This window comes from Xiphias gladius, chromosome 11 (assembly GCF_016859285.1).
Source record: "Xiphias gladius isolate SHS-SW01 ecotype Sanya breed wild chromosome 11, ASM1685928v1, whole genome shotgun sequence".
In the NCBI taxonomy this organism is placed as follows: domain Eukaryota; kingdom Metazoa; phylum Chordata; class Actinopteri; order Istiophoriformes; family Xiphiidae; genus Xiphias; species Xiphias gladius.
The window spans coordinates 18,233,514-18,259,494 of NC_053410.1; the positions used below are offsets into that span (position 1 = coordinate 18,233,514).

Genomic DNA, 25,981 nt, shown 5'->3' on the forward strand with positions numbered 1-25,981 from the left:
AACCACAAAGACATGCATAAATTAAGTGACAGAAAAGAAGAGAAAAAGAATGTCACTTCTAAAGCCATGCATAATTGAGGGATTTCTTTGTTCCATGCTTCTATGATAAGAGAATTTTTTTCTTTTTAGAGTAGTGGCACACAGGATGGAAAGACTGAAGTGGAGCGAACAGAAAATTCAATTTTTGATGACAAATGACATCAAGAAGCACTGGTAGAGCCGAGAGGCTCAGTACATGTGTTAATGGCCCGTAGAGCTACATTACCATTGTCACCCTCTTCTTCATCACCTGTTTCCTCTTTACCTGAAAAGGGAGGGAAAGGAATCATAAGCCATACACAAGCATGCATGGGAATAATACCGGTCATTCATTCTAAAAAACAAAGCTATCAGTCATACTAATGATCATAGACTGTTCATCTCTAGGCAAAAGATTCGTCTTGTGAGAGCCGGCATCACATTTTAAAACAGAAATGTCCTGTCTAGCTCCTGTTTCAGTAGCCTCACTTTCAAAATGTGACTATACATAGAGGGTTTCTTTCATTTATCGATCAAAAAAACGCTCAAACGTGATAAAGTGTTTTTCTGTCCATGTTCAAAGTTATTGGTAAAGAAACCTATTAGGCTCTTGCGAATAACATTTGGACCAATCCTTATTTTGTTTAAAATGTAACAGCTAATTTTTTAGCTTCTGTGACATAATCAGCTTGAAGAGTCAGTCGTTTAAGGCTTAAAGACTTATCGTTGTTACAGTATATCTTTGTTAAATGAGGGGGGTCTCAAATGTGTAGCGGTGGACACTCATCGAACCAGACCAGACCAGAGGTCATAGTCATGCTAACAGCTCCGTCAGGCTGTGAGTAGGCACAGCTTTGCTTTGAGCTAAATGCTAATGTACAGTGACAATGCTAACATGCTGACGTTAAAAGGAAGTATTATGTTAAACATGGTAACCATTGTAGTTTACAGTGTAGTTTATAGTTTACAGTGTTAGCTGAGCCTGATGGGAATGCCATTAAATTGTAGCTATTTGGTCATAAACCAAAGTATTGGACAAATTAAAATTGTAGCAAGCACGGCTAAAAAACAGAATGATACTATAGTACAGTATTGTATATGTATAGTTTAGCTGTATAGTATATCTGAGTATTTATCATTATGAAACATGATACTGAAAAGTAAAATGCTTCATCTTTTCAGTGAGATCCATGAAAAAACTTGTATAGAAATAGGTATTGGAGGTCTCTACAGATATCACTGGAGTATTAAACTCACCGTGTACATACAGACATCATAATTGCTTATCACACTCCTATTTAGAGTCATGAGAGCATCTGCCCAACTACAACTACATACCTACTGTACAACACAGAGGCAAAAATTGTCCAATACATGCACAAAAGACAGATTTTAGAAGCGACATAAAACAACTCTAATCCCTGCATCATATTTGTTACCCCCACCCTCCTCAACCATATTCTCGCTCTCACAAATTCTTAAACACACAGTCAGACACACAAACCAATGACATTTGGGACAAATTGAGTAAATGAAAGCCATGACACCAATAAGAGAACATGCTCTACAATGGCCATTGTGCAGCTTCCATAATTGCTTTTTTAACAAGCTGCAGAGAGAAACCATTTTTTCATATCTATGCAATTTTGCCCTGCACTCAGAACAATAAAAATGCCAGCCTCTATTAAATGGGAAAAAGGCCAGTTCTACCAGTGCTGCATGTTTGTCTCAAGTGCCTCTGTCCATCACACAGAATGCTGGTGACACACAGTAGATGGCAATCCTTTCTATTAATCATGACTGGCATTTTGAGATGGAGCCAAAGACAGAGGGCTGAAAAGAATACTTCATTGGGAAAAACAGGTTAAGATGAATGGTTAGCTGGCCATGAGGCCACCCTAAATCTTTCTTCTGCGTTTAAAAATTATGTGTGGCTGTTGTATCTGTCTAAAGTGATCCCAAACAACAATATATCAGATATGACAAAAAGCTGAATGCAATTTCCTCCTGGTTATTTGATCATTCGTATTTGGCTTATTGAATGGAACAGTATTCAATTTGTGATAAAGGATGGTAGGGGAAAGAGTGTGGGCAAACATACGCATACGCGCACGAAGCGGACAACAAAAGATTTTATGTAGGGCACATGTGAATCATAATAGCTTAAGTTGAGTTCGATTAGAACACTCTCTCTCCACAAAGTAAGAACCCAGCCAGCATCTCCACCAGACCGCTCACTCATATGCTGCCAACAGCAGGTGGCAGCATTGCCACAGCTTTCCTTCCTGATACTCACTGTACTAAACTATCTTCACCATGAATCTGGGTCTGACATGCTTCGCACAGAGGGGCTCCAGCCAAAGCCCACACCTCAACGCTGTTAGTGTCAAATCTCCCAGGAATTCCAATTTCAGAAATCTAGCAACAAAAGACATTTCAGGTCTTAACCTGCACTTGAGTTGAATGAGTGACAGCACTGTGCTGTTTTACTCAATACACTTTTAGTCTCAGACACACTTAAGATTTTTTTATGTGATCATCAGACTCAGAGGTACAGTATCACAAGATCATAAACAATTCAGAAGCTGATATACAAGCTGCCCCATGTGTCCTACTTGCATGACCGCTGAGTAAACATTGGCTACAGATGATACTTTGAAGGAAGTAAAAGCAGTATTTCCTATTCAGGGATTAATAGAAATGTGAACAAGTTAACTTGCACAACCACTGACACACTCACACAGTCTAGCTATCCTCTATCCCTTCCCCCAGCCCTGTCTCTCCTATTTCTTCTGTTGAAGCCAACTGGAACAGAGGACATATAAAAAACGGGGGAAACTTGAAAAATTCATGACATACGTGTAAAGGAAAAAGGGCTCTGAGATGACTGCCAACAGGTATCATTCCAAGACCTTTTGCATTTGAAATGTGTGTTTGCAAGCAAAGTGCAGGTGTCTTTGTGAGCGATGCTTGACAGGGTGCCACAGTGTCAAGAATGGCAGCTCATAGAGAAGCTCACTGTCTGTCCACACGTAGCGTTATTAATCTGAATGTCCATCCACACTCTTTGCCATCTCTCAGCATCTCCCTCTCTTTCTCAGGCCTTTCCCGGAAAAAGGACAAGCACGCCAGGCAAACAGACCCAGCCAAGGCATTGATCTCTGGCTTAATGTTCACATTTTACTGTCCCCTGTGACATCCACTAATCTCAGTAATACCAATCTGATATCAAATAATAGACACTGGGGGGCTGCTTGCCAACTCAGGTGTGCTCTGAAAAGGCAATCCTCTGCTCTGGACCTCTTTGCCAGCATTCACTTCTGTATCTCATCCACCCTCTCGCAGCATCTGCATGCTGTGCCTCTGTTTCATGTGGATTACATCACAGCATAGCTCATCTCACACACACACACACACACACACACACGCACGCACGCACGCACACACGCACACACAGTTAATCTGTGACCCTTTTTTGCAAATACACTTCGGGGTTATTTGTAGTTGACGAGGGACTGTTGTTTGGCTTCTTTTGAACAAGAGTTGAAATGCTGTTTTTCCAACACTGAACAACTCCCTTGTTCACCAGATGCGTTGGTCTTCAAGTAAATAAAATTAAAACTTCATTTATATAGCATTTAAACACTGACAGGAGCGTCGAGATTGTGAAACATTCGTTAGACATTTATGAGACATTAAGTACTTAGATAGGATCACAAGAAAAAAAAGGGATAAAAGTACAAAATTGTGAAATAACATTTAAAAATAGAATAAAATAAAATAAATTTAATACAGTCACACACAGTAAGATGTGAGATGTGTTTTGATGTTCAAAAGAAGACGAGAAGCTGATGTCTTGTTTGAATGCTTTGTTGCACCACAGGTTATGTGCTTGTTTATACAGTTGGGGGTTTGAGTTAAGTTTGTGCTTTTTACTGTCTTCTTCCTTCAGCCCACAGAGATTGAAGAAGCATTGTGCTCATACAGTGACAAAACAACTGTAAATATAGCAGTTGTTGTGTGTGAAACTGAGCAGCCCTATAATTATTTCCAGTCCACTAACCATTGTATTTATCATGGAACAACAGTGGGGAAAGCCCTAATGTTTCCTCTTCATCAGTGCCATGGCTAAAAGCCCCTCATGCCTGACCCATGGACCGGGGAGAGTGAATCCCCTGAGGAGTTTGATGGATGTGATGGATCACACTCAGGCATATTGACAGACACACTCCACCAACTCTGCTGCAGAGTGTAATTTATTTTAAAAAGTGCTCCACATATTGACTATCCCAAATAGATGACCTGCTTTGCTGGCTCTATAGACACGATGGTGGAATATGGTGTGTTTTTGTTGAAAGAAGATCTTACACAGATGTACAGATGTGGTATGAGACTCTCAAGCATCTTACAATGCCTGTCTCACATCACTGATCGTCTGCTTTTGCAGCTCGTGTTCCCTCTGCTCTGTGCTATCTTGACATCTGAGTGTTTTCTATGATTAATCCATCCTGTGTGCTAGATTGCACCACACCTAACCTTTACAGTGCAGGCAATACAAAATCATTTCTTTCTCTTCCTGTGAGAGAGGTTGTCTCAAGGACTGAGTGTTCCCATGCTAGAAAGCTGTGCCAAGGCCTTTTGTGAATGGATTAGTTACTATTAAGCTGCTGGGCCTGATAAATTAGGATTTATAAAGATTATTACAAAATACTTATGCCCTCCTAATGCTGGTGATTGAATTTGTGAATCATATTGAATTACTGCTGTGGATTATGGAAAGGTATGTCGAATAGGAAGAGAGAAATGACTTATTGTGCTTTGTTTAACAACACAAAATGTATTGACGCCCTTGAAGTGACTGCGCTATCTAGTCCAGCCTCTCACAATCAGCGAGAGGAACCGTTTCCCTAAAGAAACAACCATGACTGCTATCTTCAGAAATTCCCTGCAACCTTAAGGCTTGAAGACAAATGGATGGTGTACGATTTTAATTGCCTACTAACACCCTCCAGTGTAAGAATCTAATTATCTTTGGTCCATCGTATCGGAGAGGCCTATAATTGTTTCAATATTACACATCCAAAGGGGCTGAAACTGCAGAATAGCCAGATAATGGCTTCTTAAACAAGTTTGCCTCTAAGAAAACATTATTTTAAAAAAGACCAAGCTTCATCTTGTATTCATTTCCCCAAAGAGGAACTTGGCACCAGAGAGCAAGAGATTACTGACCAAGAACACACTCCATTACTTCATACACACAAAACAAATTTGTCTGTACATACATGCACACTCACTGTACAATGTTTCCTCAGCCAGTAATGGCACTTGGCATGCTCTAAACAAGCAGCTGTCATTAATATCATTAGAATTCAAATAAACACACGCATATAAGCACACACACACACACACACACACACACACACACACACACACACACACACACGCACACACACACACACACACACACACACTCAAAAAATAGGCATACCTCTGTTGCTATCTTCACTTTCTTCCTTGGTTGTGGATTTCGTAGATGGTGGTGTGTTATCTATAAATAAAAAAGAATAAATGGTGATTTAGAGCCATAGGAGTGACACATCTTTATCCCCTAGCACCATCGGGATGCAAAGAGCGTGACGTCTTGTCAATTTGAACTGTTAGATGAGAGATGATGTGAGTAAAGCTGGCTTTTGGCAAGCCAAACTCATCATTGCAGTGATTATTTTAACTCGGCTGACCACACTACGAGAGCCTGCGGGAGAACTCGATGGCTCTTCCGTTGTTTGGTTTCATACCTGCCTCACAAAAAAATGAATCCTGTGAGAGAAAAGGGAAGAATGTGAGGCTTTGAGGACAACTCCAGAGCACAGTCTGGGACAAAAGCACTATTCCATGTGAGAATGGCAGTCATTTGAACCTCTGAATAAGCTCCAGGCTGCACTGATTCAAACTCTGGCTGATGGCGCAGAATAAAAGGCTAATTCTTGGCACTGGTGCAGAGGGCCATCAAACAAGGCCAAACTGGACCAGGGCAGGGCTGGCATGATGATACAATAGAGCTAGGAATTATCAGGGGTTATTTCAGTGGGCTTGATATGGTCTGGTGCTATGTTATTATACTGTATTCAGAGTAAAATAGCTGGTGAGGAACATGACAGAAAATAATGTAGTCACTCAGGCACGAACAATAGGACAAACTCTCAAATGCTGTTCCTCTCAGCCAAGACTTTATGATTTAGCCATTATGTGTACATTGTTTCCCTCTGGAATATCAGATTTTACAGTGCACTTATAAAACAACCCTTTTATGTTCAACTAAAATAAAATCTCATTGAAAACACAGATGCGTGTAATTGGCAAATCATTGGGGTGACTTTGGGAGGAAAAACATTTTGATAGCACCCTGGGTTCTACATCTATGGTAATCTGAACACTTCCTTTGATAGACAGTAAAACTAACATTGTCCTCTGCTTAGTTGGTTACACGTGTACTTTGACGTCTTTGAGGGACGCAGCAGTTAGGCCTGGAAAGCCCCTGCTCTGAATCCCCTTGTACTTGGAAAGAAAACTTGCCATCAAGTGCTTTCTAAGACCTACTGTGCCTTGGAGAAATCGGCTAGAGGCAGTACATTTCATCAAACATTCATAAAAATGACATTTTTTGTCTACCAAGGAAAAAAAAAAGTAACTGCTGCTAAACTCTTTTGGATCTATTGTTCCTGCTATTCAAACAATATACACACTTCCATGAGGCTTTCTGTTCGTGTCATTCCTTATTCGGGACATCACTGCACAGACAAATGTCAATAGTTTATCCCGATAAGCAGTATCTGGGAGTTTCAGGCCGTGTGCCAAGATGGTGCGGTGATAAAAACATTATGCGCTGACAGTTGTGTTTTGCTATCGCCTGGCGCATGCAGCCGAGGGACGTTGCTCTGCTGTTTCTTTGTCACTCGCTTTAGGTGGTCTGAAGGCATTGTGCCTGTAAGCCGGATGAGGAGAATGGTGTTGGGAATTAGCTGTGGATATAAGCTCTTGTAATGTAATGTACCTGACATTAAGTATTTTTAACTGCATGTGTCAGGCCTGGGATTCAACTTGTCACCAAATGAATAAACATTAAATTTCATCTGCTGTATAAAACCTAGCAAATCACTGTCATGAGTTGAAGTTACGCCACTCACTCAGACTCTGTGTGTTTTAAATGAGGTGTTAAGGTGAAGGGCAACCATGAAATATTCTGTCACTCACCTCCCTTCAGCTGGTCCTCTGTAGCTTCCACATCATTGTCTGGCAGAGGGGGAAGAAGACATTGTGTCAAACCATTGTATTTTATAATGCATGATACAACGAGTCATCACAACTTGTCTCCTTGATTATAATGTTAGAGCAAAGTATTTTGATGCCATACTGCTGTGTACTTTGTCTGCGTAAATCATTCAACAATGAAAGTAGAGCATGCGGTGTTTCGTCAAAATGCGACTGCAAAGGTTTTCTTTTGTAAAAAATCGAATCCTATTCACATTTCACCTCCTCCCTCCTCATCACACCAGATGCTATGCTCTGAAATCATACCAACAACCCCTCACAGCCTCAATTTCCCCACCAGACGGCCTTGGATCTAGTGAGTTATTACGCCAAATGACTGTACGTGGGTGTATGTTTCATGAGACATTCTTTTTCACTTAAATGTATGCTGGTATGCTCAGCATAAATGACAGTAAACCTCCCATTTCCTAAAATTACAAAGACTGCAGGCTGTGTTGGACAACTGCGCCTTTAAAAAAAACAAAAAAAACTTTGATTTTCTCTTCTTTTCTCTATAGGTCTTACTGCATGAGACAGACTGAGTGAGCTAGAGGTGTTTCTGGGTGGATGAGTTGAGTTGCACATTGGGAGATGAGAAGGAGGCTTTGGATGCTGCTTCAGGAGGAACTGCAGCGTGAGAGATGGAGACAGAGGAACTGTGGATGCCTGCTCATGGCTCCCAGCTCCCATCATGCAAACACACATTCATACACACTCAGATCTCGAACAGCTAAGCATTCCTCAAGATGCTTTGAGTCATGCCACCATACAGTATATACAGTATGTGCGTGCTTGCATATTAATGTGCATGGTTCATACTGTATGGATGGAATACTCAGTATAAGTGTGGCAACGTGTATGATACATATGTGTGTATGGCTGTGCATGAGCCTGAGCAATGATTGCACTGTGGTTAACAAGCAAGAGCAAGAGTTGATGAAAGGCTGTTGTCATCTGTTCTGTAGAAGTATAACCATCAGTGCTCCCTGTGGATCCAGCGACAGGCTTTTCTTTTGTACAACACTGAATAAAAGGGTACAGTGCATTAATCTAACCCTGCTTGGGGAAACAAAAGAAGGCCCAATGATACAGTGTAACAATAGTGCAAGAAACATGGAGAGTATCAGCTGCTGTCACATCCTATAACATTATTACCACCGCTCAACACTGCTGTCAACCCAGGACACTTATGTGACTTAGTTCAGAGTAACAATACAGTATATGACTCTTTTCCTTTCTTTCTCGGGGTAAAAACAACACAATCACATGGTTACATTCACACAAAGGATTCTTTAATAACTTATTATATAAAACAGATGAGAAACTATCAGCTGTTTGACAGTTTGAGAAATATGCTTATTTCTTTGCTTGCTGTGGGTTAGATGAGAGGATTGATACCACTCTCATGTCTGTGCGCCAAATACAAAACTAGATCCCAGAGATGGTTAGCGTTGCTTAGCATTAAGACTGGGAACAGTGTCCAAAGGTAAAAACATCCACCTTCCAGCACTGATCTAAACCCTATTAATTAACATGTTATATGAACCAGAGTCTTCTCCAGCTGACTCAGAAATGGTCCAGCTCACAAACCCCTGTAAAACCATAACTTGGTTTTGGGGTTTTGTATGAAATAAAGATTATTATTATTTATTAACTTCAATCAATCCTCTCATCTAACTCTTGGAAAGAAGTACTGATCTTTTCGTTAAAGTCTTGACAAGAAAGTGAAAGAACTGTTCCTTTGGGTTACATTTTTCACGCACTTGTTGTAATAGCTCGCTATTATGTCAGAGGTGGTTTGGACCTAAACCTCTAAATTATCGAAAAGTAACTATGTCCAGCCAGCACTGCACATGCTGATATACAGGTAGTCAGGACATGTATTTTCACATTGCACTACATGTCTGTGATTTATACACAAGCATGTGAACATTTTCACACATGACGAGCTAAATCTGATCCTTTTGTCTGCCAAAGCTGACGGAGAGACTCTGAGCCAGTGTGCTTTCTAGCAATCACATCACTAACACACCATGGTCTCATTTCCCTGCCCCGAGGGATAGCCTCGCGAAACCAACACAGACTTCATTTTCACCCCTCATAGGGTTCCTGCAGCCTTTCATATCGTCTGTCAACAAATTACATGTGTTTGATAGAAGCATGTGCATACCACAGCTTTACTTCTTTGTAAGCAGTGGGGGGTTGAGGGAATGCATTTGGTGGTAGGTGTGTGGGTTGTGGGGTCGGAGTATGGAGCGTATTAAGAGCCATGTAAATAAATGTCAATTGGAAAGTTAGTGAAACAGTTGGAGAGAATGCAGCAGCCCCTGCAGATCTGTGGGTTGTGTTAATATTGTCAGCACTGTGGCTGATTGAGGAGAAGAAGAGATGGAGCCCAGCTTGTGGGCAGCCACCCGGATCATATTAGTGGAGGAGTGTACCCAGAATCAATTTCAACATGCTTTTACTCTCTACAACCACAGCAGCCTGACTGCTTCCATGCTCGCAAATAATCTGTGCCAGGGCAAGCATGTGGTCAATCATGATCAATGAACCAATCTGAATACTTAATAGAATCATGTCAAATAATTAATTGCCTTGATTAAGATCTATATGTTAATCAATTAATGGTTTTACTTAATTTATATTTTTAAAAATACAACCATGGTAATTTCTTGAAATTTCTGGTTACTGTTTCTACGGGTGTGTATTCCTACAAACGATGCAAACACTGATGGTCCTATTAACCAGATAGCAAGACTGTCACTGCACTTTTGAGATGTGTACAGTTTATGGCTTTTCAAAGTAATGAATAGGTCATTATATCACTGGTTATGAGCTCAGTTGGCAGGTTAGAAGAATGGATGGCGAATTGTACTACAGAGACAAAAACTCTTTACGTGTAGCTGCTGTGTGTTTTAGCTAGTTAGTCTATTTGCATATGTGTGTTTGAGAGGCCTCCTTTACAAAATGTATGACTCTAAAAAACTGAAGTGCTCCTTGAGCTGGTGTTACATAAAAATACCTTTGTTTGTCTGTGAGAACTCCATCATTACTCATCAAACAGCTGCTCCTCTGGTGAGTCTGTTTGAATATTGGGCACCTACCACTGCAAAAAAAATCTGCAGTCATTTGTTTTAGTGTTTCGCCGTGATTTCTATGTTCTAATATTTAATACTCCACAAGGTGCAACTTTCCCGTTTTATATGTGTGTGTTTGTGTGTGCTGGTGTGCATGAGTATTCTTGTCAACACAAGCTATTTTTCAGTTTCCTCCTTCTGCAGAGATGTAACCATACTTTGGCTCTCTCATAGGGACATCTTGTGGGACTGCACATTGTGATAAAGCAATTTCCTGTATGCAAATGTCCTGTTTACACATTCCTGCTCCAGTCTTTGTCACTTGACAGATTGCTTGAATATGAGGAAAGCAGCTAGGCAATGAAAAATGAGAATAGTAAGACTTCAATAAAGAATCTATTGTGCCCATTCTCAGCTCTAGACATGCTTGAAATGATGTAACATGGAAGATCCTGAGTTTCACACGACCACACGCACGCACGCACGCACACACGCACGCACGCACGCACGCACGCACGCACACACACACACACACACTCTCTCTCTCTCTCTCTCTCTCTCTCAAACACTCACAAATTACAGAAAGATCAAGGCCACTATTCACAACAGCTTGATAACAGCCTGCTGATAGAGGAGGTGGTAATGAGGAAGAATGATAGAAAGTGGAAGGATGAGGTAATGAGTGGCATGGGAACAAGGAGAGGTGTAAGTGAGAATGAATGAGGAAGAGAGGAAGAGAGAATAGGGAGGGTCGACGTGACAAAGGGTCAGTGAAAGCGATAGGATGTTGCGGGAGACAGAATGGGCTGAGGCTTCTGTGTGGTGCTTTCAATGTTGCCCCAAAATCTATCTGACTGTCTGTCTCTGGCAGTGAGGATGATGAGAAGTTCTGAAAGAGCTCGAGTACACCCGCAGAGCTAATTCATCGCCTCTGATTCACCACTACCATTCTGCGCAGGCTAAATGCACGTCTTTTCACACCGCAATGTTATGCATTCTCTACATGGTGCAATCCCAATACCAATCAGTATTTCTTTCTTTAAAGAACATCTATCAACTACTGTAACACTCATCTACACAGTGCAGCCTAGGTGCATAAAACATATGAATTCACTCCCTTGTCTGAGTGTCTACTCTACAATCACAGCACCAGTAATTATTTTATTTTCAAATTTTTCCTTTTGGAACAGAATATAGTAAAAGCTTTGAACATGCACATGTGGTGAAAGACTGGAGCTGGTGTAGGCGGGTGTGGTGTAAAAAAAAAAAACAGATCTGCCTCACTGCAGACAACAACCCCGAGCAGTAATGTCATACTTATTTAGCAACTTGGTCTATAATGGAATTAATGTCGTCTCTAGCCCACACATACACACACAGTAATGATAAAGGTGGTCCTGACTCCAGAGGTCAAAGGGCACGTGACAGGTGAGACACTGTCATGAGGAAAAACACTTGGCTGGCATCACAAAGTGTGCTGTGGTAGCCTTCTGGAATGACCCCACATTTAAACAAAGACTGACCTCTGCATCCTCATTAGCAACTCATTGCATATTGATAAACAGTAGTTTTTAAAGAGTTATATTCTGATAATGTAACTCTCAAAACTTTTCTGCTTTCCCTTTGTGACGCACACAGAGCCAGTTGTTTTGTTTCCTCCCAGTTCCCAGTCATGGAGATATGTAGGGCATTTATCCACTGACAGCACTTGTAAATGGCGAGAGTGATAACTGGAGAACAACAGCTCCAGACTCTCATCTCAGAGCACTAATATGATGAGACGGGTGCTGGGTGCATGGGGGCAGGCTATATAATTAAGGTCTCTCCCAAGAATGTAATCTTTCAGGGAAGAGCCTGGGCGGGCAGCGGGACAGATGACGGGAGCACAGGGGGAACAAAACACTCTCCATCTGGGAGCAGCGAGATGAAGGCTTGAGAGCCAGTATTCCGTTGGGGAGGTAGGGAGGGAAAAGTGAGGTAAATGGGAGCCAGGATGGTAAAGCCAGCCAGCCTCTTTCAGCTATTCAACTCAATCCTCCGTGGAGCCCCCATCAGAGCTCGTGACTACTCCTGGCCCCCGAAAAAAGATGATGGCGTGAAAGGGGGGAGGGAATTGAGAGAGAGAGATACATAATGGATGTTTGTTTATTTTGCATACAGAATTGAGGAGCAGTAACCAACAATGATCAGTAGTTGCTATGCATCCCTGAATTTTTTAGTTCAGAAGAAATTCACTGCTGAGGGCCATTATTACAGTCAATCAAATCTGATTTTAAAGTCTTTTAAATCAGAATATCAACAATTATGTTAAATATGAGTTTGCTGGTTCACCGACAAGACGTCTAACTATTCCAATCCTATTAAGGCAATCCATAGAGAACCTGACACTTGTTTTACAAACTGTCAGCATAAATTCTCACTGTTAATCTCCCAAATGGTTGTGCGGTTGCATTGAATTTGTTTACATTTGAAGGTGTCATCCAAGCCTGACAGGTCCTTAAACTACTGTTTCCAGGAACAAGATATCTCTTGCTGCAGATGTTTCCTAGGATACACAAGGTAGCAATGCTTTCTAGCTCTATACAGATGGTCATTAAGCCAGTGACATCACAAAATAATCAAAATCTTTGAAAGGAGGCCTTGGAGAAACACAGTATATTAATCATTCATCAATCCATTAGCTAGTTCAGCTCATAACAGCAAAGGGTAACGGAGGAAATGTAATGATACAGTATTAATGATGTGCGGCAGAGTCAGCTGGAAGGAAACACACATACCTTGAAAAACAACAGACATTTTCTTCTTGTAGATGGCAAAGTCGGTCTCGAGGAAGACACAGAAAATGACCCGTGTGATCTGCACAGGAAAAAAAGAGATGGAAAAGCAATTAGTGTACAAGCTCGTTGCAAAAAGGTCTCTCTGGTGAACTACATGACAGAAAAACAAACAGTACATGTTTAGATCTGACAGTAGCAATCTGCATCAGCAGGACACAGTCATAGCCATTCAGTAATCTAAAAAATCTAATTACCCCTCCCAGTCAAGCCCACCCAAACAATACCCTCTGACACAGCTTCTAGAGAATATTACAGCACGTTACATCAGGATAAGCATTATTGAATGGATGCATTGGTTAGAGCAGAGTAATATGCCTCAGTATGACACAAAGTGCAGCGACATGAAATTGCAACTTTAAACACGAGCAATGGAACATAGTTTCACCCAAATTGAAAATTACAAAAATCAGCAAATAAATGATTTTACCCTACCCCTAAGGATAATAAACCCAGAATTAAATTGAAAAGAAAAACAAGGTGGAATAAGTAAATGTGATATCGAATCCTCAAACAACTATCATGAAAAGACAATTCATGAAGTTGAAAACCTTCAATATAAAACAAAAAATTGATTTATTTTCTGTTTCAGTGGGGTAAAAACCAATGCAAATAATGGAATAATATATCTTTATGCTTTTGGAGTCAGATAGCTTGCCAATTCTAATTTTATGACCTTATATTGACATCTCGTTTCCATTGCTGTGTAGTAGTGTGACAGTTACGTCAATGACAACTTTGGAGCAAGTGAAGACGTCAACACCAAACAACAGCTGTGATGTATTATATGTTGATGACAGACGCTTGTGATAGAGGGTTCAGTCCTTATTGTTTAAAATAAATCTATGTACTGTATACTGGACAGCTGCTAAAACGACAAGAGTCTACTACATTTGTGAAAAAGGTCTTTCCGTTTGATGAACATAGCAAACAGTAATTTAAAACAAAAACTCTTAGACTTGACAAGGAGTTTATAATGACATATTATTACATATTAATTCACTTCCAGCATTTTTGAGTTATTTTACGTCTGTTTTTTGGCTCAGTTGAAATTTGACAGCCATTTTATTTTCACCTTGTAATTATTTTTGCCGTAATGTACAAAAGGATGATTAAACTGGAAACCATCATGGTCTGTAGTGTTTTCAGTTATTCAGACATATGCCAAATAATTGAACATGTAAATGACTTGTAAACATGTCACTCATTTAATCGATGACCAACAACGACCAACCAAATAATACAGATTGAATTCATGAACCTGTTGTTTTCTTTAACCCTTTGTATTGTAATTTATACTGTACACTACTTTTGGTTTATTTGAAGACTGATATAAAGCTGTCTATTAGCAATATACACTTTCCATACAGTAATAATGTGTCTAAAAAGAGTCATACACTGAGCTGTTGAAAGATTGCAGAAAAAAAAGAGGTCACCTCTTTCACTTTGACTCTTCTTCAGTGGAGTCTTAGATGTGCAGACATCAGTCATAGTTACAGAGATGCATTACATAACACGGCAGCAGATAATCGCTTAACTGAATAATGGCAGTTTTACACAACAGCCTTAATGGTAGCTATCCACCCACCATCCTCCTCCATGCAGGATAGTGATGTTATGGGGGAATAAAGGGAGCTCAACAGCTTTAGCCCCATTCCTAACCCTGCTCAAAACAAGGATTCCGATTCAAAATGGCACCCTTCTGGTGCTCATACAGACATATATCTATTAATAGTTTATGATCCATGCTTTGGACTAAATGTTAGGAGCTGAATCCAGGACGGTAACATTTCATTTTGCAAGATGTCTTGGGGGGGCTTTGTTCATAAAATGTAGACTCACTCTCAACCTCTCAACCCTACCAGAAAATGAAAGAAAGCTTTACGTCTCTTTTGAAGTCATGGGCTTGGTGACAAACAGATTGTGCAAAAAGTGATAATATGCCAAGATAGTGCATACCACTGGGTGCTGGAAGGCCACAGAACAGCAGGTCCCCAGGAATTTCCATTACTCTTTTATGGAGCTCCATTCTAAAACCGACTGCCCACTGAAACAGGATGAATCATGAATTCACACCATGCATTGAAACACAGGGTGGGTGCACATGTGCACATACGTACACAGATACCAATGCTGTTGATTACATTTCTATTTTGTGTTTGATGTGATAAAGCAAAGAAGAACTATCAGTCTGATTTAACTGACAACTTGTGCTAAAACAAAACCACATGGAAAATCTTAGATTCCATGTCATGTAGACTCTTCTCTCTGGCTCCCTCTCCCTCTCCGTCAATCTCTCTGTCTAGTCTCTGTTTCAGCATCTGCACATTCTGCAGAAGGCTTGGGCAAGTTCTTTTATTCTACAAATCAGACACACATTGTATGGTTTTTGACACATACCAGCCAGACCAAGATGCCAAATGAAACCAGAAATACCAGTGAGCCAGTGAACCTAGTCTGAACCACGCTCACATGCACCAGCCATTTTTAGTCATTTATACTTTAAAATACACTGTTAGTTATCATGTGATGACATACAAAATCACTATATTTCCCATCTGCTTTCCATTGATGAATTTTTGCATGATTAAACATACAAAACAAGAGAAAAGATGATACACAAAATGGTATTATACTGTAGGAGCATAATTATATTTAAAAGGTGGAAGATATAAATTACTAATACAGAAAAAAAAACCCAACACTCTTCTGGCCATGAAAGTGACAATGAATTAAATGAGCACTGCAAAGTATAAAATGTTTCTAAAAACTTGATTCTAGATTTTTGATTTTGGAGAGGAGGCCAAATATTTTGGTCTGAGGGCGTGAGGTATGTGTGTGTATGTATAGGTTGAGTGTGCACCCTGCAGCCGCCAAGGTTGAAAAAGTTAATGGAAGACTAATTAGAAAGCTGGGATCACTGCATGCTATCCTGCCTAGTCATTACTCATCCCTGATTGGAGGGCCTTTGCCAAAGGGTGAGGACAATGTGAGCGGGTCCCCTGGTTGCATATGGGAAAGATGGTTGCCTTGACAGAAACGTGTTCTGCACAATAAGATGTGGGACTGTAGCTGGCTTGACATGTACTCTTTGAGCTGTATTTGGCAGAAACCCATCCAACTCTGGGAAAAGCTTTAGAGTTCAGCGGACTCAAAAGGTTTTTGACAAAAACAGTGTGTCTCCTCAAAAAAATGGACATTAAAATATAAAAAGAGCCTTATTTAGACATTGTGCATGAGCTTATTGTAATATGATTTTTTGGGGAAAATATGCATTCCTTTAATTAATGTAAGTGCAAATCAAAGTGATATTTTAAAATATTTCATGTTAATTATTTAATCCTTGGTGAGTCCTAGAAGATACAGTGTGTTAAAACTTGCAAATGAGTCGAGCAACTCACTCCTTCAGCTGAGTTTCACTAGTGCGATGAGAGCATACATTATTTTCAATTACACTGTAAAGACATTCATTTACGGTGCCGACATTATTTGTCAACACTCATGCTGTGCTGTGATACTTAATGATGCAGGTTAAAGATCTCATTTCAATTATATCACTGAAATCCTCTGCAGAACACTTTGCTCATCTAACCTTATCAATTCAAAACCAATGCCTCTTAGTTTTAATTGAGTTCTGAATATATGATAAAATGAGACTAATTAAAATGATAATGCCAGGGGTTCAACCTACGCCTTTGTAAGTAATTTGCAAGAGATATGAAATGCAGAGAAACAAGATTTGGGAGTGGCTAGTTCTTTCAGTTTGTGGTAGAAGCATGTGGCACAGTGTTAATGAGCAGCATGAAATCATATGAAAGTGTCCTTTACACTCATCTCTTGTTTAATAAAATACTGTATGAGTCTTTTGTGTTTATCTGTGGCTCATCATTCTAGCTCACCAGGTGCCCCAGACTCCTACTGGCTGGCTAACAGATGAGCTGTCATAGCCGGCCACCCATGCCCATAATTACATTGGGGGCACTGCCAGCAGAATCTGACGTGCAGGCACAACTTATACTTGCATTTCCTTCTTGATTCTGTCACAAACAATAATAAGGACAGGTTGCCCTAGCATGTCTGCTCCAGCTGGAGCCTGAACCCGAGGGAGATCAGTGTCTACGTATCCTGTGCTGCCTCGTTACCGAGCCACCAGCTGATGTAGAATCCTGAACGGTTGCATCCAGATGGACAACAGTGACAGGAGACGGATATACAATATTAACACTGGCTGAAATGATTCATTCATTCACATAGTGAGTAAACACCAGTATGGTGCTGGATGGAAGGGAACCTGGGCATATCAAAAATCCATCACAATGGCTGGGCATGACAAACTGTGTATATCATACACTCACATATACACAAAGCAAATATATATTTTGTTAGTTTAGTTTAGGATTTACTCATCTGTGACATGACATAGATGACATGATTGCTGCGTGTGATCATACACTGATAGTAGATGTCATTGTTTGAGACAGATTGAATAATTCCAGCGAATTATTCCCGAGCCAAAAATATCTCCCCATAAAACACAGCTTTCTAGCTGCATCATCAAAGCCATAATCAGCGAGCGCCCGTCTCCTTTGTTGTCAGCAGCGCTGGATTGGATAGAAGATTCATTCGAAGGCCGGTGGACCATATCCAGGCCTTATTACTGATGTAATTACACACACCTGCGCCCCCCTCACCATTAGTACACAGAGTCTGCAGCTTGGAAAAGCAGCAAAAACCTCAGCTTGGGTGTGACAGGTATCTATAGACAGAGCTATGTAAACAATTAAACACACATAAACATTCCTAGATCCTTCATGACCAGGAAAGCACAGCTACACAGTCCACATTGTGCTGCCTAAAGTGTGCTCGTAACTTTGACATTTACCAGAGGTAGAGATTATGTTGGTGGCAGGGCGGACAGCAGCAGCCAGGCACTGGCACTTGCTACTCGGGTGAAGCTGTGAGCAGCTCCTCCATTTGACTTTGATTGACCCTGTCTGCCGAGAGAGCTGCAGCTCCACCTGCAGCAAGCTGGTGAATTATCATTTCAAAGAAGTGCCCAGAAAAGGTTATCCCTTTGAACAAAACGCCTCCATCCATACATCAAAGGAGAAGCCTGACATTGGACTTTGAGAAGGCATGGTTACGACCAAAGCCCAGAAGAAAGTGCTGAGCTCATATTCTTACTTTCCAAAGCCGGTCGACATCAGATTCCCACTACAGTATATCATAATGAGAGCAATAAAAGAGTCAGTGGAGTCAGCTTAATATTGCAAAAGAGATGACAAATTTTAGTAAATGGTTATGTACACAATTATGTATGAGTTCTCAGCACAGTGTGACTAAACAGAAGTGATAACATTCTGGTAAGCGACCTGGTTATTTCATCAGTGTAAACATCACCATGCTGCTTCCACAGCTGTATGCAGTGCAGAATATAAAACATTTTGACAGAAAAATGCTGTCTTGCTAGATTTGGAAAAATCCATAAGTTAATATATCAGCAATTTGTATGTTAATTCAACAAATGCGGTGTGTGCCTAACATTTTATACACATTAGAGCTGAACAAATAGTTCTTACTGTATCATTCAGGCTTTATTGCTGCACGGCACTGTAGACAAAAATTGGAGTGCAGCATGCTGGAGGCATCTAGCATTTTAGCTCAGATTTTCAAAAAACGTTCTCTCAAACTGAAAGACACAGAATTTGACTTTCACAGGCTTTGAGCTGTTCCAGCCAGTGTTCCAGCCAGTGCAGCCACAGTGCTTCTGCTGCCAGCAGCGGAAACACTGTGCTATCTGATATAAAATAAATAAATTAAATAAAATTAAAAAAAAAAAAAAAAAAAAGAAGAGGAAGAAAAAAAAGACAGACACAATTCCAGCAGGAAACACTCATAATTCATCCCTCGTATTTTGTATGGTTTTCATATTTAATCTTTCCGAAAGAGAAGGGCAGGCTTTATGGACTTTAAATTCTGCAGTAAATTCTGCCAGTAAGAACACCAAACACAGTGGCTGAAAATATTCGATGGCACCTGTTTTATCGCAGCACGCTCTGCCCCACCAGTGTAAAGGAAAATGTCAATAACCTCCCACAGGAGCAGTAACTGACATCACTTGACTGCAGCTAAATGTTTAGTAACCAATGACAGTAATGAAAATCTTTCCCAACCAACAAGAGGACTTGTAAGTCCCTTGGAGGAGTTATAAGGGAAATGTCAGCCCCACCAGTGCCTCCAGAGATTTGAGGTTCACAATACTACACCATCTTTTGGGCATATGACCAATGATGCAATAGACTCCGCTGACAGATTTGTCAATTAATATGGATGGTCAAATAATTATAATGATTGAATACTTGTGTTGAGTCTATGGGGAATAGTGAGAGTGTGAAGGAGACAGATTGGGCCATTTTTTAATCATAAAGATGAGAGGTGGTGCAGCTGTGGACGAGGTCAGCGGGGAATGATGAAGAAAGGACTAATATGAGGGCTGTATCTATGATCCATGGCTGCATTGGTAATGATCTAACCTCTGGACAGCCATTGGTCTGTAACAACCTCTGCTGATGAGACAGAGTAGGTTTGTATGTGTGTGCATGGATGTGCGTATCTTTGGAGGGCTAATGTGATATCTTGTTCAAATATACAAGACATTTAAGTTCAAAACTTAACAAATACAAATGAAGTATTTTCCTTATTGCTCAGAGTCAGAAAAACTCATGGATTCTTTTCTTATGTCTCTGTGAGCATCTCAAAACTATGCTGAATGCTGTGCTTAATTAACTTATCTTTCAACAGCTCAGCTAATGGGTGTCTTTAGACGGACGAGGAAATCCTCTAAAGTCCAGAAATAGTAGACCTCAAATTGCAGAGAAATGTAATGATGTGTTTCTTACCTTTAAGACATCTTCTATTTGATCTAATAGATGTCCATGCTATTGAAGTTTATACCTACCGTCAAACTGCACACAGAGACGTGAAAAAGTAATCACTGAGTTTGTCTGCTTTTAGTTAAAAGTGTCCTGTGGCGTTTTCAACAGGCCTAGTTTTGTTTACATTCAGCGTTTCTCCCTAAAATGCATTTCTTGTTTCCTTAAGGGGATAAACATGTTGAATACATTACCTACCTGATAAAACCTTTGCTAGGATGTTCTAAAAGCTTGCAGTCCTTTTCTACTCTTTATTGGTTCATTGCTGGCTTTTACGGCCCACCAACTGTCAATATACATTATGTCCCTCTGCAGGTTAGCATGTCATCCCGTGCTCAGGGTGTGCATGTGTGTCATCTTGCACTTGCTGGTAAAACTTCAGATACAGGCAATATGGGGACCCCCTCGTCAAAACAATTTCTCAAGAACCATAAAATAATTCTAGAAACGTCAATTTATTGCATATCATTAAAATAAACTCAAACAAGAAATGTTGTATGCCATTGCCTCACAGTGTTTTCTGCACACTGCGATCTTGCAGTCTTCCTCTGCGTGAGTTTATCCCTCCTGTTGAGCCCCTTCAAACAAACAACTGGCCTCTGACACCTTAGCTGCACTCCCGATTCCCATATTGACCGCCAGTAGGCAGAATTACATGTCAAGTTGAAGGATTGGTGCTTCGTGCGGATGTGTCAGGCTATGTGTCTGGCCATCTGCTCTCCAGGATAATGCCAGGGTTATCCTGCTTGGTTGTCAAATCCACTAACATTTTCATTTTTCCCGTTTCTGTTTAGTCAATACATGCTCAGTCTCTGGTAGCAGGCCAATAAGAGACAACTCAGCCCTCTCTGAGGAAAGCTGGTTGTGTGCAGCCAGTTATAGACATCCTCTAAGCCGGCCCTGTTACGCCCAGCTCATGTTGAAGAAGTCATTACACAATGTGTGTTTTTTGTCAGAAAGTTTTCAAACAACAGCTGCATGTTTGCCCTGTCTGAGCCTGACGGGTTTTGGGGAGGTTTCCTGGGAGGTTTCCTGGAGTCCTCTCCAGTTTGAGTATTACACGAAAGCTTCCCAAGGCAAAAATGCCTGAACTGCATATAAGCCTGGTGCTGGCTGCCATGTATGTAAAGACCATACAGGAGCCATTGAAAGACACAGAGGAGGCACCGGTTACCTGCAATTTGTCTAACAAACAGCAGCAGCTAGCAGTCAAGCCATGTCTTCGTCCTGTTCATTCTTATTTAGCATGGTCTTCAACCTTGTAACTTGTAGTGAGAAAGTGTGTGGGCTGTGCTATCCCTTGCTACATGGAAATGCTCAAAACTTTGTACGGTTCTGTAAGGTTTTACCTGCACGTGGCATTTTGTTTTTTTTTCATGTGGAGCTTAATGCCATAAGGTCACGAGGAACATACATTAGAAAGCACTCTGCTTCACATGCTTCTGCTTCTACCTTAAGCTATTACCGCTTGTTTCTTTTATAACAGAGCCCATACACGATGCCAACATAATGTTCAGGCTGCAAGATCGCAGAAATATTAATATTTTTTCCTTTTCCTCCTGCTGATTCACCGTATGCATTAGAGCTGGCACCGAACCCTCCAAGAAAAGGTTAATTAATGCCCTTTTTGCTTTCAAAACCAAACAGCGACACAATCAGCTGAGTAGTGCTCATCTCAAGTTGAGGGGTGGACTTATTTTTTTGACATACAGAGACAAACTCAAAATTTAAATCCTCTCATTATATCAATGATTGATATATTAATAATAACTGGAGGGTTTAGGTGTCTTTAGGTGCCTTACAGGGTAAAACAAAAGGATAATAAACACCCCGGAAATTAATAGATAAATATCAATTAACATGTGTTACAACAAAAGAGGTATCTATTCACATTACAATGCCACTTTAGCCATTGTGGGGTTATGGCAGATTTACACACTGCTGAATAGAGCACAGGATAAGTGTAATGGCAGGAAATAAAAAACAGAAAAACTGATCCTGAGAGCGATACCATATGGCTGTGTGGGCGACTTCAAACAGGGAAGCAGGCCTCAAAGCAGAGGTGCTGTTTGACATAACGTACAAAGTGGAATGACGATCTGATCTGGACTTTGTCAGATGCATCAAGCAAATTTACAGTCTCTCGTTCACTGTGAATTGTACAGAGTGTCAGGGCTATTTATTTACTGTGACAGAATGGCACAAGGTAAAATGCTTTTTCAGGGGCCAGTGGATTAGGATAACTACGAAAGTAGAGAAAATAGTTAAACATTACATGATGCATAAATCATTAATATACAGAGACAACATAGCAGACTATTTGCTGGAAATCCGAGTCTTTGAAAGCAGTGTTTAAGATAATATTGTCTGGTTTTGGTTTCCTCTGTGTTGCACTAACTTGCAGCAGCAGACTGATAGGAGCTGCCTGAAGGGGATTGCTCAGGAGATGGGGGGCTGATTAGATATTGTACATCTAAGTGGCTCACAAGGTTTATAGTACGTTAATCAACTAAAGGAGAGTTAAACCATGGAGATTTGTGTAAATGAGCGTCACCCACTGAAGTCTTTCTTTTTTTGATGACAAACAGCTGTGTAATAGTAGATGTAGTCAAATGCCCAGTCATGGACTGCTATATTATCACGACATAATTGTTACATTTACAGATGGCCTTATCACACACATCTCACATCTGAATATCTGGCTTCAATTTATGTGTATAGTAAATCTGAATAAAAATTCTATTCCAGCACATACACTTAAATCTGATATATCTTTCCCTTAACATAACCTGAATTGCTGTAGGCTGATTTCCTCTGATAATATTTACTCGTTACGTCCTTTTTGCTTCCTCCCTTCCTCCCAACAGTACTGTCCATGCTACCTGCCTCCTGTTGATTTAAATTTGAAAGCTTAATTATGTTTAAACAGGTGCTATTAATTGTCATTTGGAGGTTCTTGTCAATGTGTCACTGGCAACCTCTAGATCAATTTTCATCTCATCCATGGATTTGCTGCGTCTTTGCTCTATCCAAATACAATCTGATTACCCATTTTGGTGTTAATGCTAGGTACATTGAGGATCCAAAAACATGCATGGGGAAGATCATCTACTTTAGGATTAGGGTTTGTAGTGGGAGGAAGAAGACTTCTAATTAGCCAAGCCCTGCTATGACAACAGCTTTGTTATATGCCAAGAGGAGACCAGAGTGCTGTCAAACTCAGTTTTTAACTACGTATAAAAGAAGACTAAAGAACTCAAAAAGCTTTTGGTTTAATGGAACTAATAGGAACAAAACACATCCCACTGTACTACGTGACCTTAGAGCTGGAAGAGTTTAACACAAAATTCAATCTAAATCTAAAGTCTTTTAGAAATAATCTATGGCTAAATCTGCAAAGAAGCCAAATGAAGGCAAGGATTTTGTCATCATCGACATTCTAGCACAGTTGTAACTGTGCAGCAGGGAGGGGGGAGAGAGGTAATTCTCCAGTTTCCCTGATTTGCATGATTTCGATGAAAGACTGTAATATATCTATATTAGTGTCAGTGTCCTTATGTATGTTTGCTGTGCTGGACCTAAGGGTAGAGCTAGATGCTCCTAACCCACAGCAAAGGCTATTTAAAAACAAGACTGGATCCCTACAAGGGCCTTTAAGGTCATTTACGCTAGGGACACAATTTAGTCAGACTGATCAGAGAGCTCATAAGTGTGGCGTGTTACTAAAATAGGCAGCACTGTGCTTTTCAAACACCAATCCACAACAAAAAAAAACATTCAAAAGATCCCCCCGAGTAAGAGTGAAATTGCTAAAGTGGGTCTAATTAGCATGGTTAGTAGAAGAAAGCTCTGTGCTCAACTCTTGAATATGAATCAAACCGTTTCACTTGTTGGCAGATCAAATAAAAACATCAAAAATTTTAAAAATATCCAATGACTTGTTGACTTTAGCGTGATAACTGTGGGTTACTATGAAAAAATAAACAAGGAGATGTGAGCTGCTGTAGATATGCGCTGAGAGTAGTCAACAATATTAATCAGAATTGTTGGACATGGCACAATTTTTGTCATGTTGGGAGTTTCAGCAGGTCAAAATCATCTACGTGAACTACAGTATAACAAAGTGCTTTTACTGGAAGGAAATGAGCTGTATAGCAAAGGATGTTTCATTTCTATGTAGTAACCTCATTAGGGCAAGGTGCTGAGGTAGTCTGTGTCAGGCATGATGGACGGTTATACAGCACAGTTCCACAGACTGTTGTTTCTCAGCCTCAAAACTCTCCTCCAGTTTTCTACAGCTATCCCAAGGAAGTCTCCAATCAATAAAGTATCTGTTTTGGTCTAGCTGTTGCTTAGAAAATCAATGGCCTCCCCACTTCTAGCACTATTTTCCACTCTGTCTCTTGTAAGCCTCCTTAAACCTGACTGGAACCAAAGCAAGAACTAGATATCTCACAGCCTCGTCGCTAAGTGACTATCTACATGAGATTGGTGACACTCTGTTAATGTGACAACTGTGCAACATGGGGCAAAGAGTGTTGCTGTAATTAATAATGCTAATCCAACATCACTTTATATGTGCTCTTAGAAAAAGACAAACAAGGATAAGTAGGAGAAGAAAAACCCTATGCAAAAAGGGTATGATGAATGAGCAGGCTCACTAAGTGACTAATACAGGGGGATAAGAGAGTATTTCCCCCCTGTTGCTAATACTTTAATAAACAAGGACATTCACTATTTTCAAAGTAATATATCCAGTCTAGGTACTAATTAATGTTCCTGATAAATAAGCACTGTTAAAAATGTGCCGAGGGACTAATTAGATCAGTGCAAGAAAAGCCGTTAAGCATGCAGTGATATCACATGGGACTGTCGAGTAAAGAGGGAGAGCACCCACTCTGTCATGTGGTGGAGACCCAGCTGGCTCAGTCTTAAGGAAATCCTCCCTGCTCCATCAAGAGGAAACCAAGGGCTAATATAATACCTTGAGATCCATAAGTAACAACCAGCGGAAAAACCAGATGTAAAATAATGAAATGCGATTCGTCTTTCTGTGGCAAACGGCCACTTAAAACAGCATCTGAGCTATAAAGAGGAGCAGGGACAGGGCCTTTGAGGGAGTGAAGAAAAACATCAGGGTGGTTATTTGGGACACACCAGCCCCCAGTAAGCCTGTCTTAACCAAACCTCTAACCAGGTCCAGGTGGACACTCATACTCTCTCTTCAGTCCCAGATTCTAAGAAGTGGGTCAACTTACACAAGAGAGGAAAAAAACTCTCAAGGAGATACATAATATAATGCAGTTGAGAACGATGCTGTAATGTTTGTGACCATCTACCACAACGTTGCCAAACGCCGCTAAAATCAAAAATAAAATCTTATCATACTCTATTAAGCCATCTCTCCAGGATGAGAGGAAGATGGAGGAATAAAGCCCACACTGACCCTGTGACCTCTGGAAGCGCAGTCCTATATTACCATTTTACATGCCTGTGCTTTGACCTTTTCAAATCCCCCTTTAAAGGTTGCATGTTCCTGTGTCTGTGGGCTGCGCAGGCTCTGCAGGACCAGCTGGCTGAGTGAGCGCACCTCGCCTCTCCACAGAGTGACCTACAAAGCTATTGTATTAAAAGAACCATATTTATCATTGCTTTCCACACCGTTCTGTTCTACCTGCTGCATGTAGAACATAACCCTTCCTCAAACTCAAGTGCTCCTCCACTCAGCACTTTGAAAAGCTTTTTAGGCACGACTGGTTAGAGGGATCTCTGAAAAGGAAGCCTATCGCTTGGTTGCTTTGAGAGGTGA

At 40.6% G+C, this 25,981-nt stretch overlaps 1 protein-coding gene across 4 annotated transcripts in view; it reads right to left on the reverse strand.

Moving 5' to 3' along the window:
- macrod2 (mono-ADP ribosylhydrolase 2) overlaps positions 1-25,981 on the reverse strand; it is a 393,753-nt gene that overhangs the window by 19,821 nt on the left and 347,951 nt on the right. For 3 of the 4 annotated variants that reach the window (XM_040139126.1, XM_040139127.1, XM_040139125.1), the window contains 4 exons: positions 13,184-13,262; positions 7,270-7,308; positions 5,507-5,566; positions 266-304 (listed from right to left, as the gene is read on the reverse strand). In XM_040139126.1, the coding sequence (XP_039995060.1) occupies positions 266-304; positions 5,507-5,566; positions 7,270-7,308; positions 13,184-13,262 (217 nt within the window). The remainder of the gene's footprint in view (positions 1-265; positions 305-5,506; positions 5,567-7,269; positions 7,309-13,183; positions 13,263-25,981) is intronic. The other variant, XM_040139128.1, reaches the window with a different exon arrangement.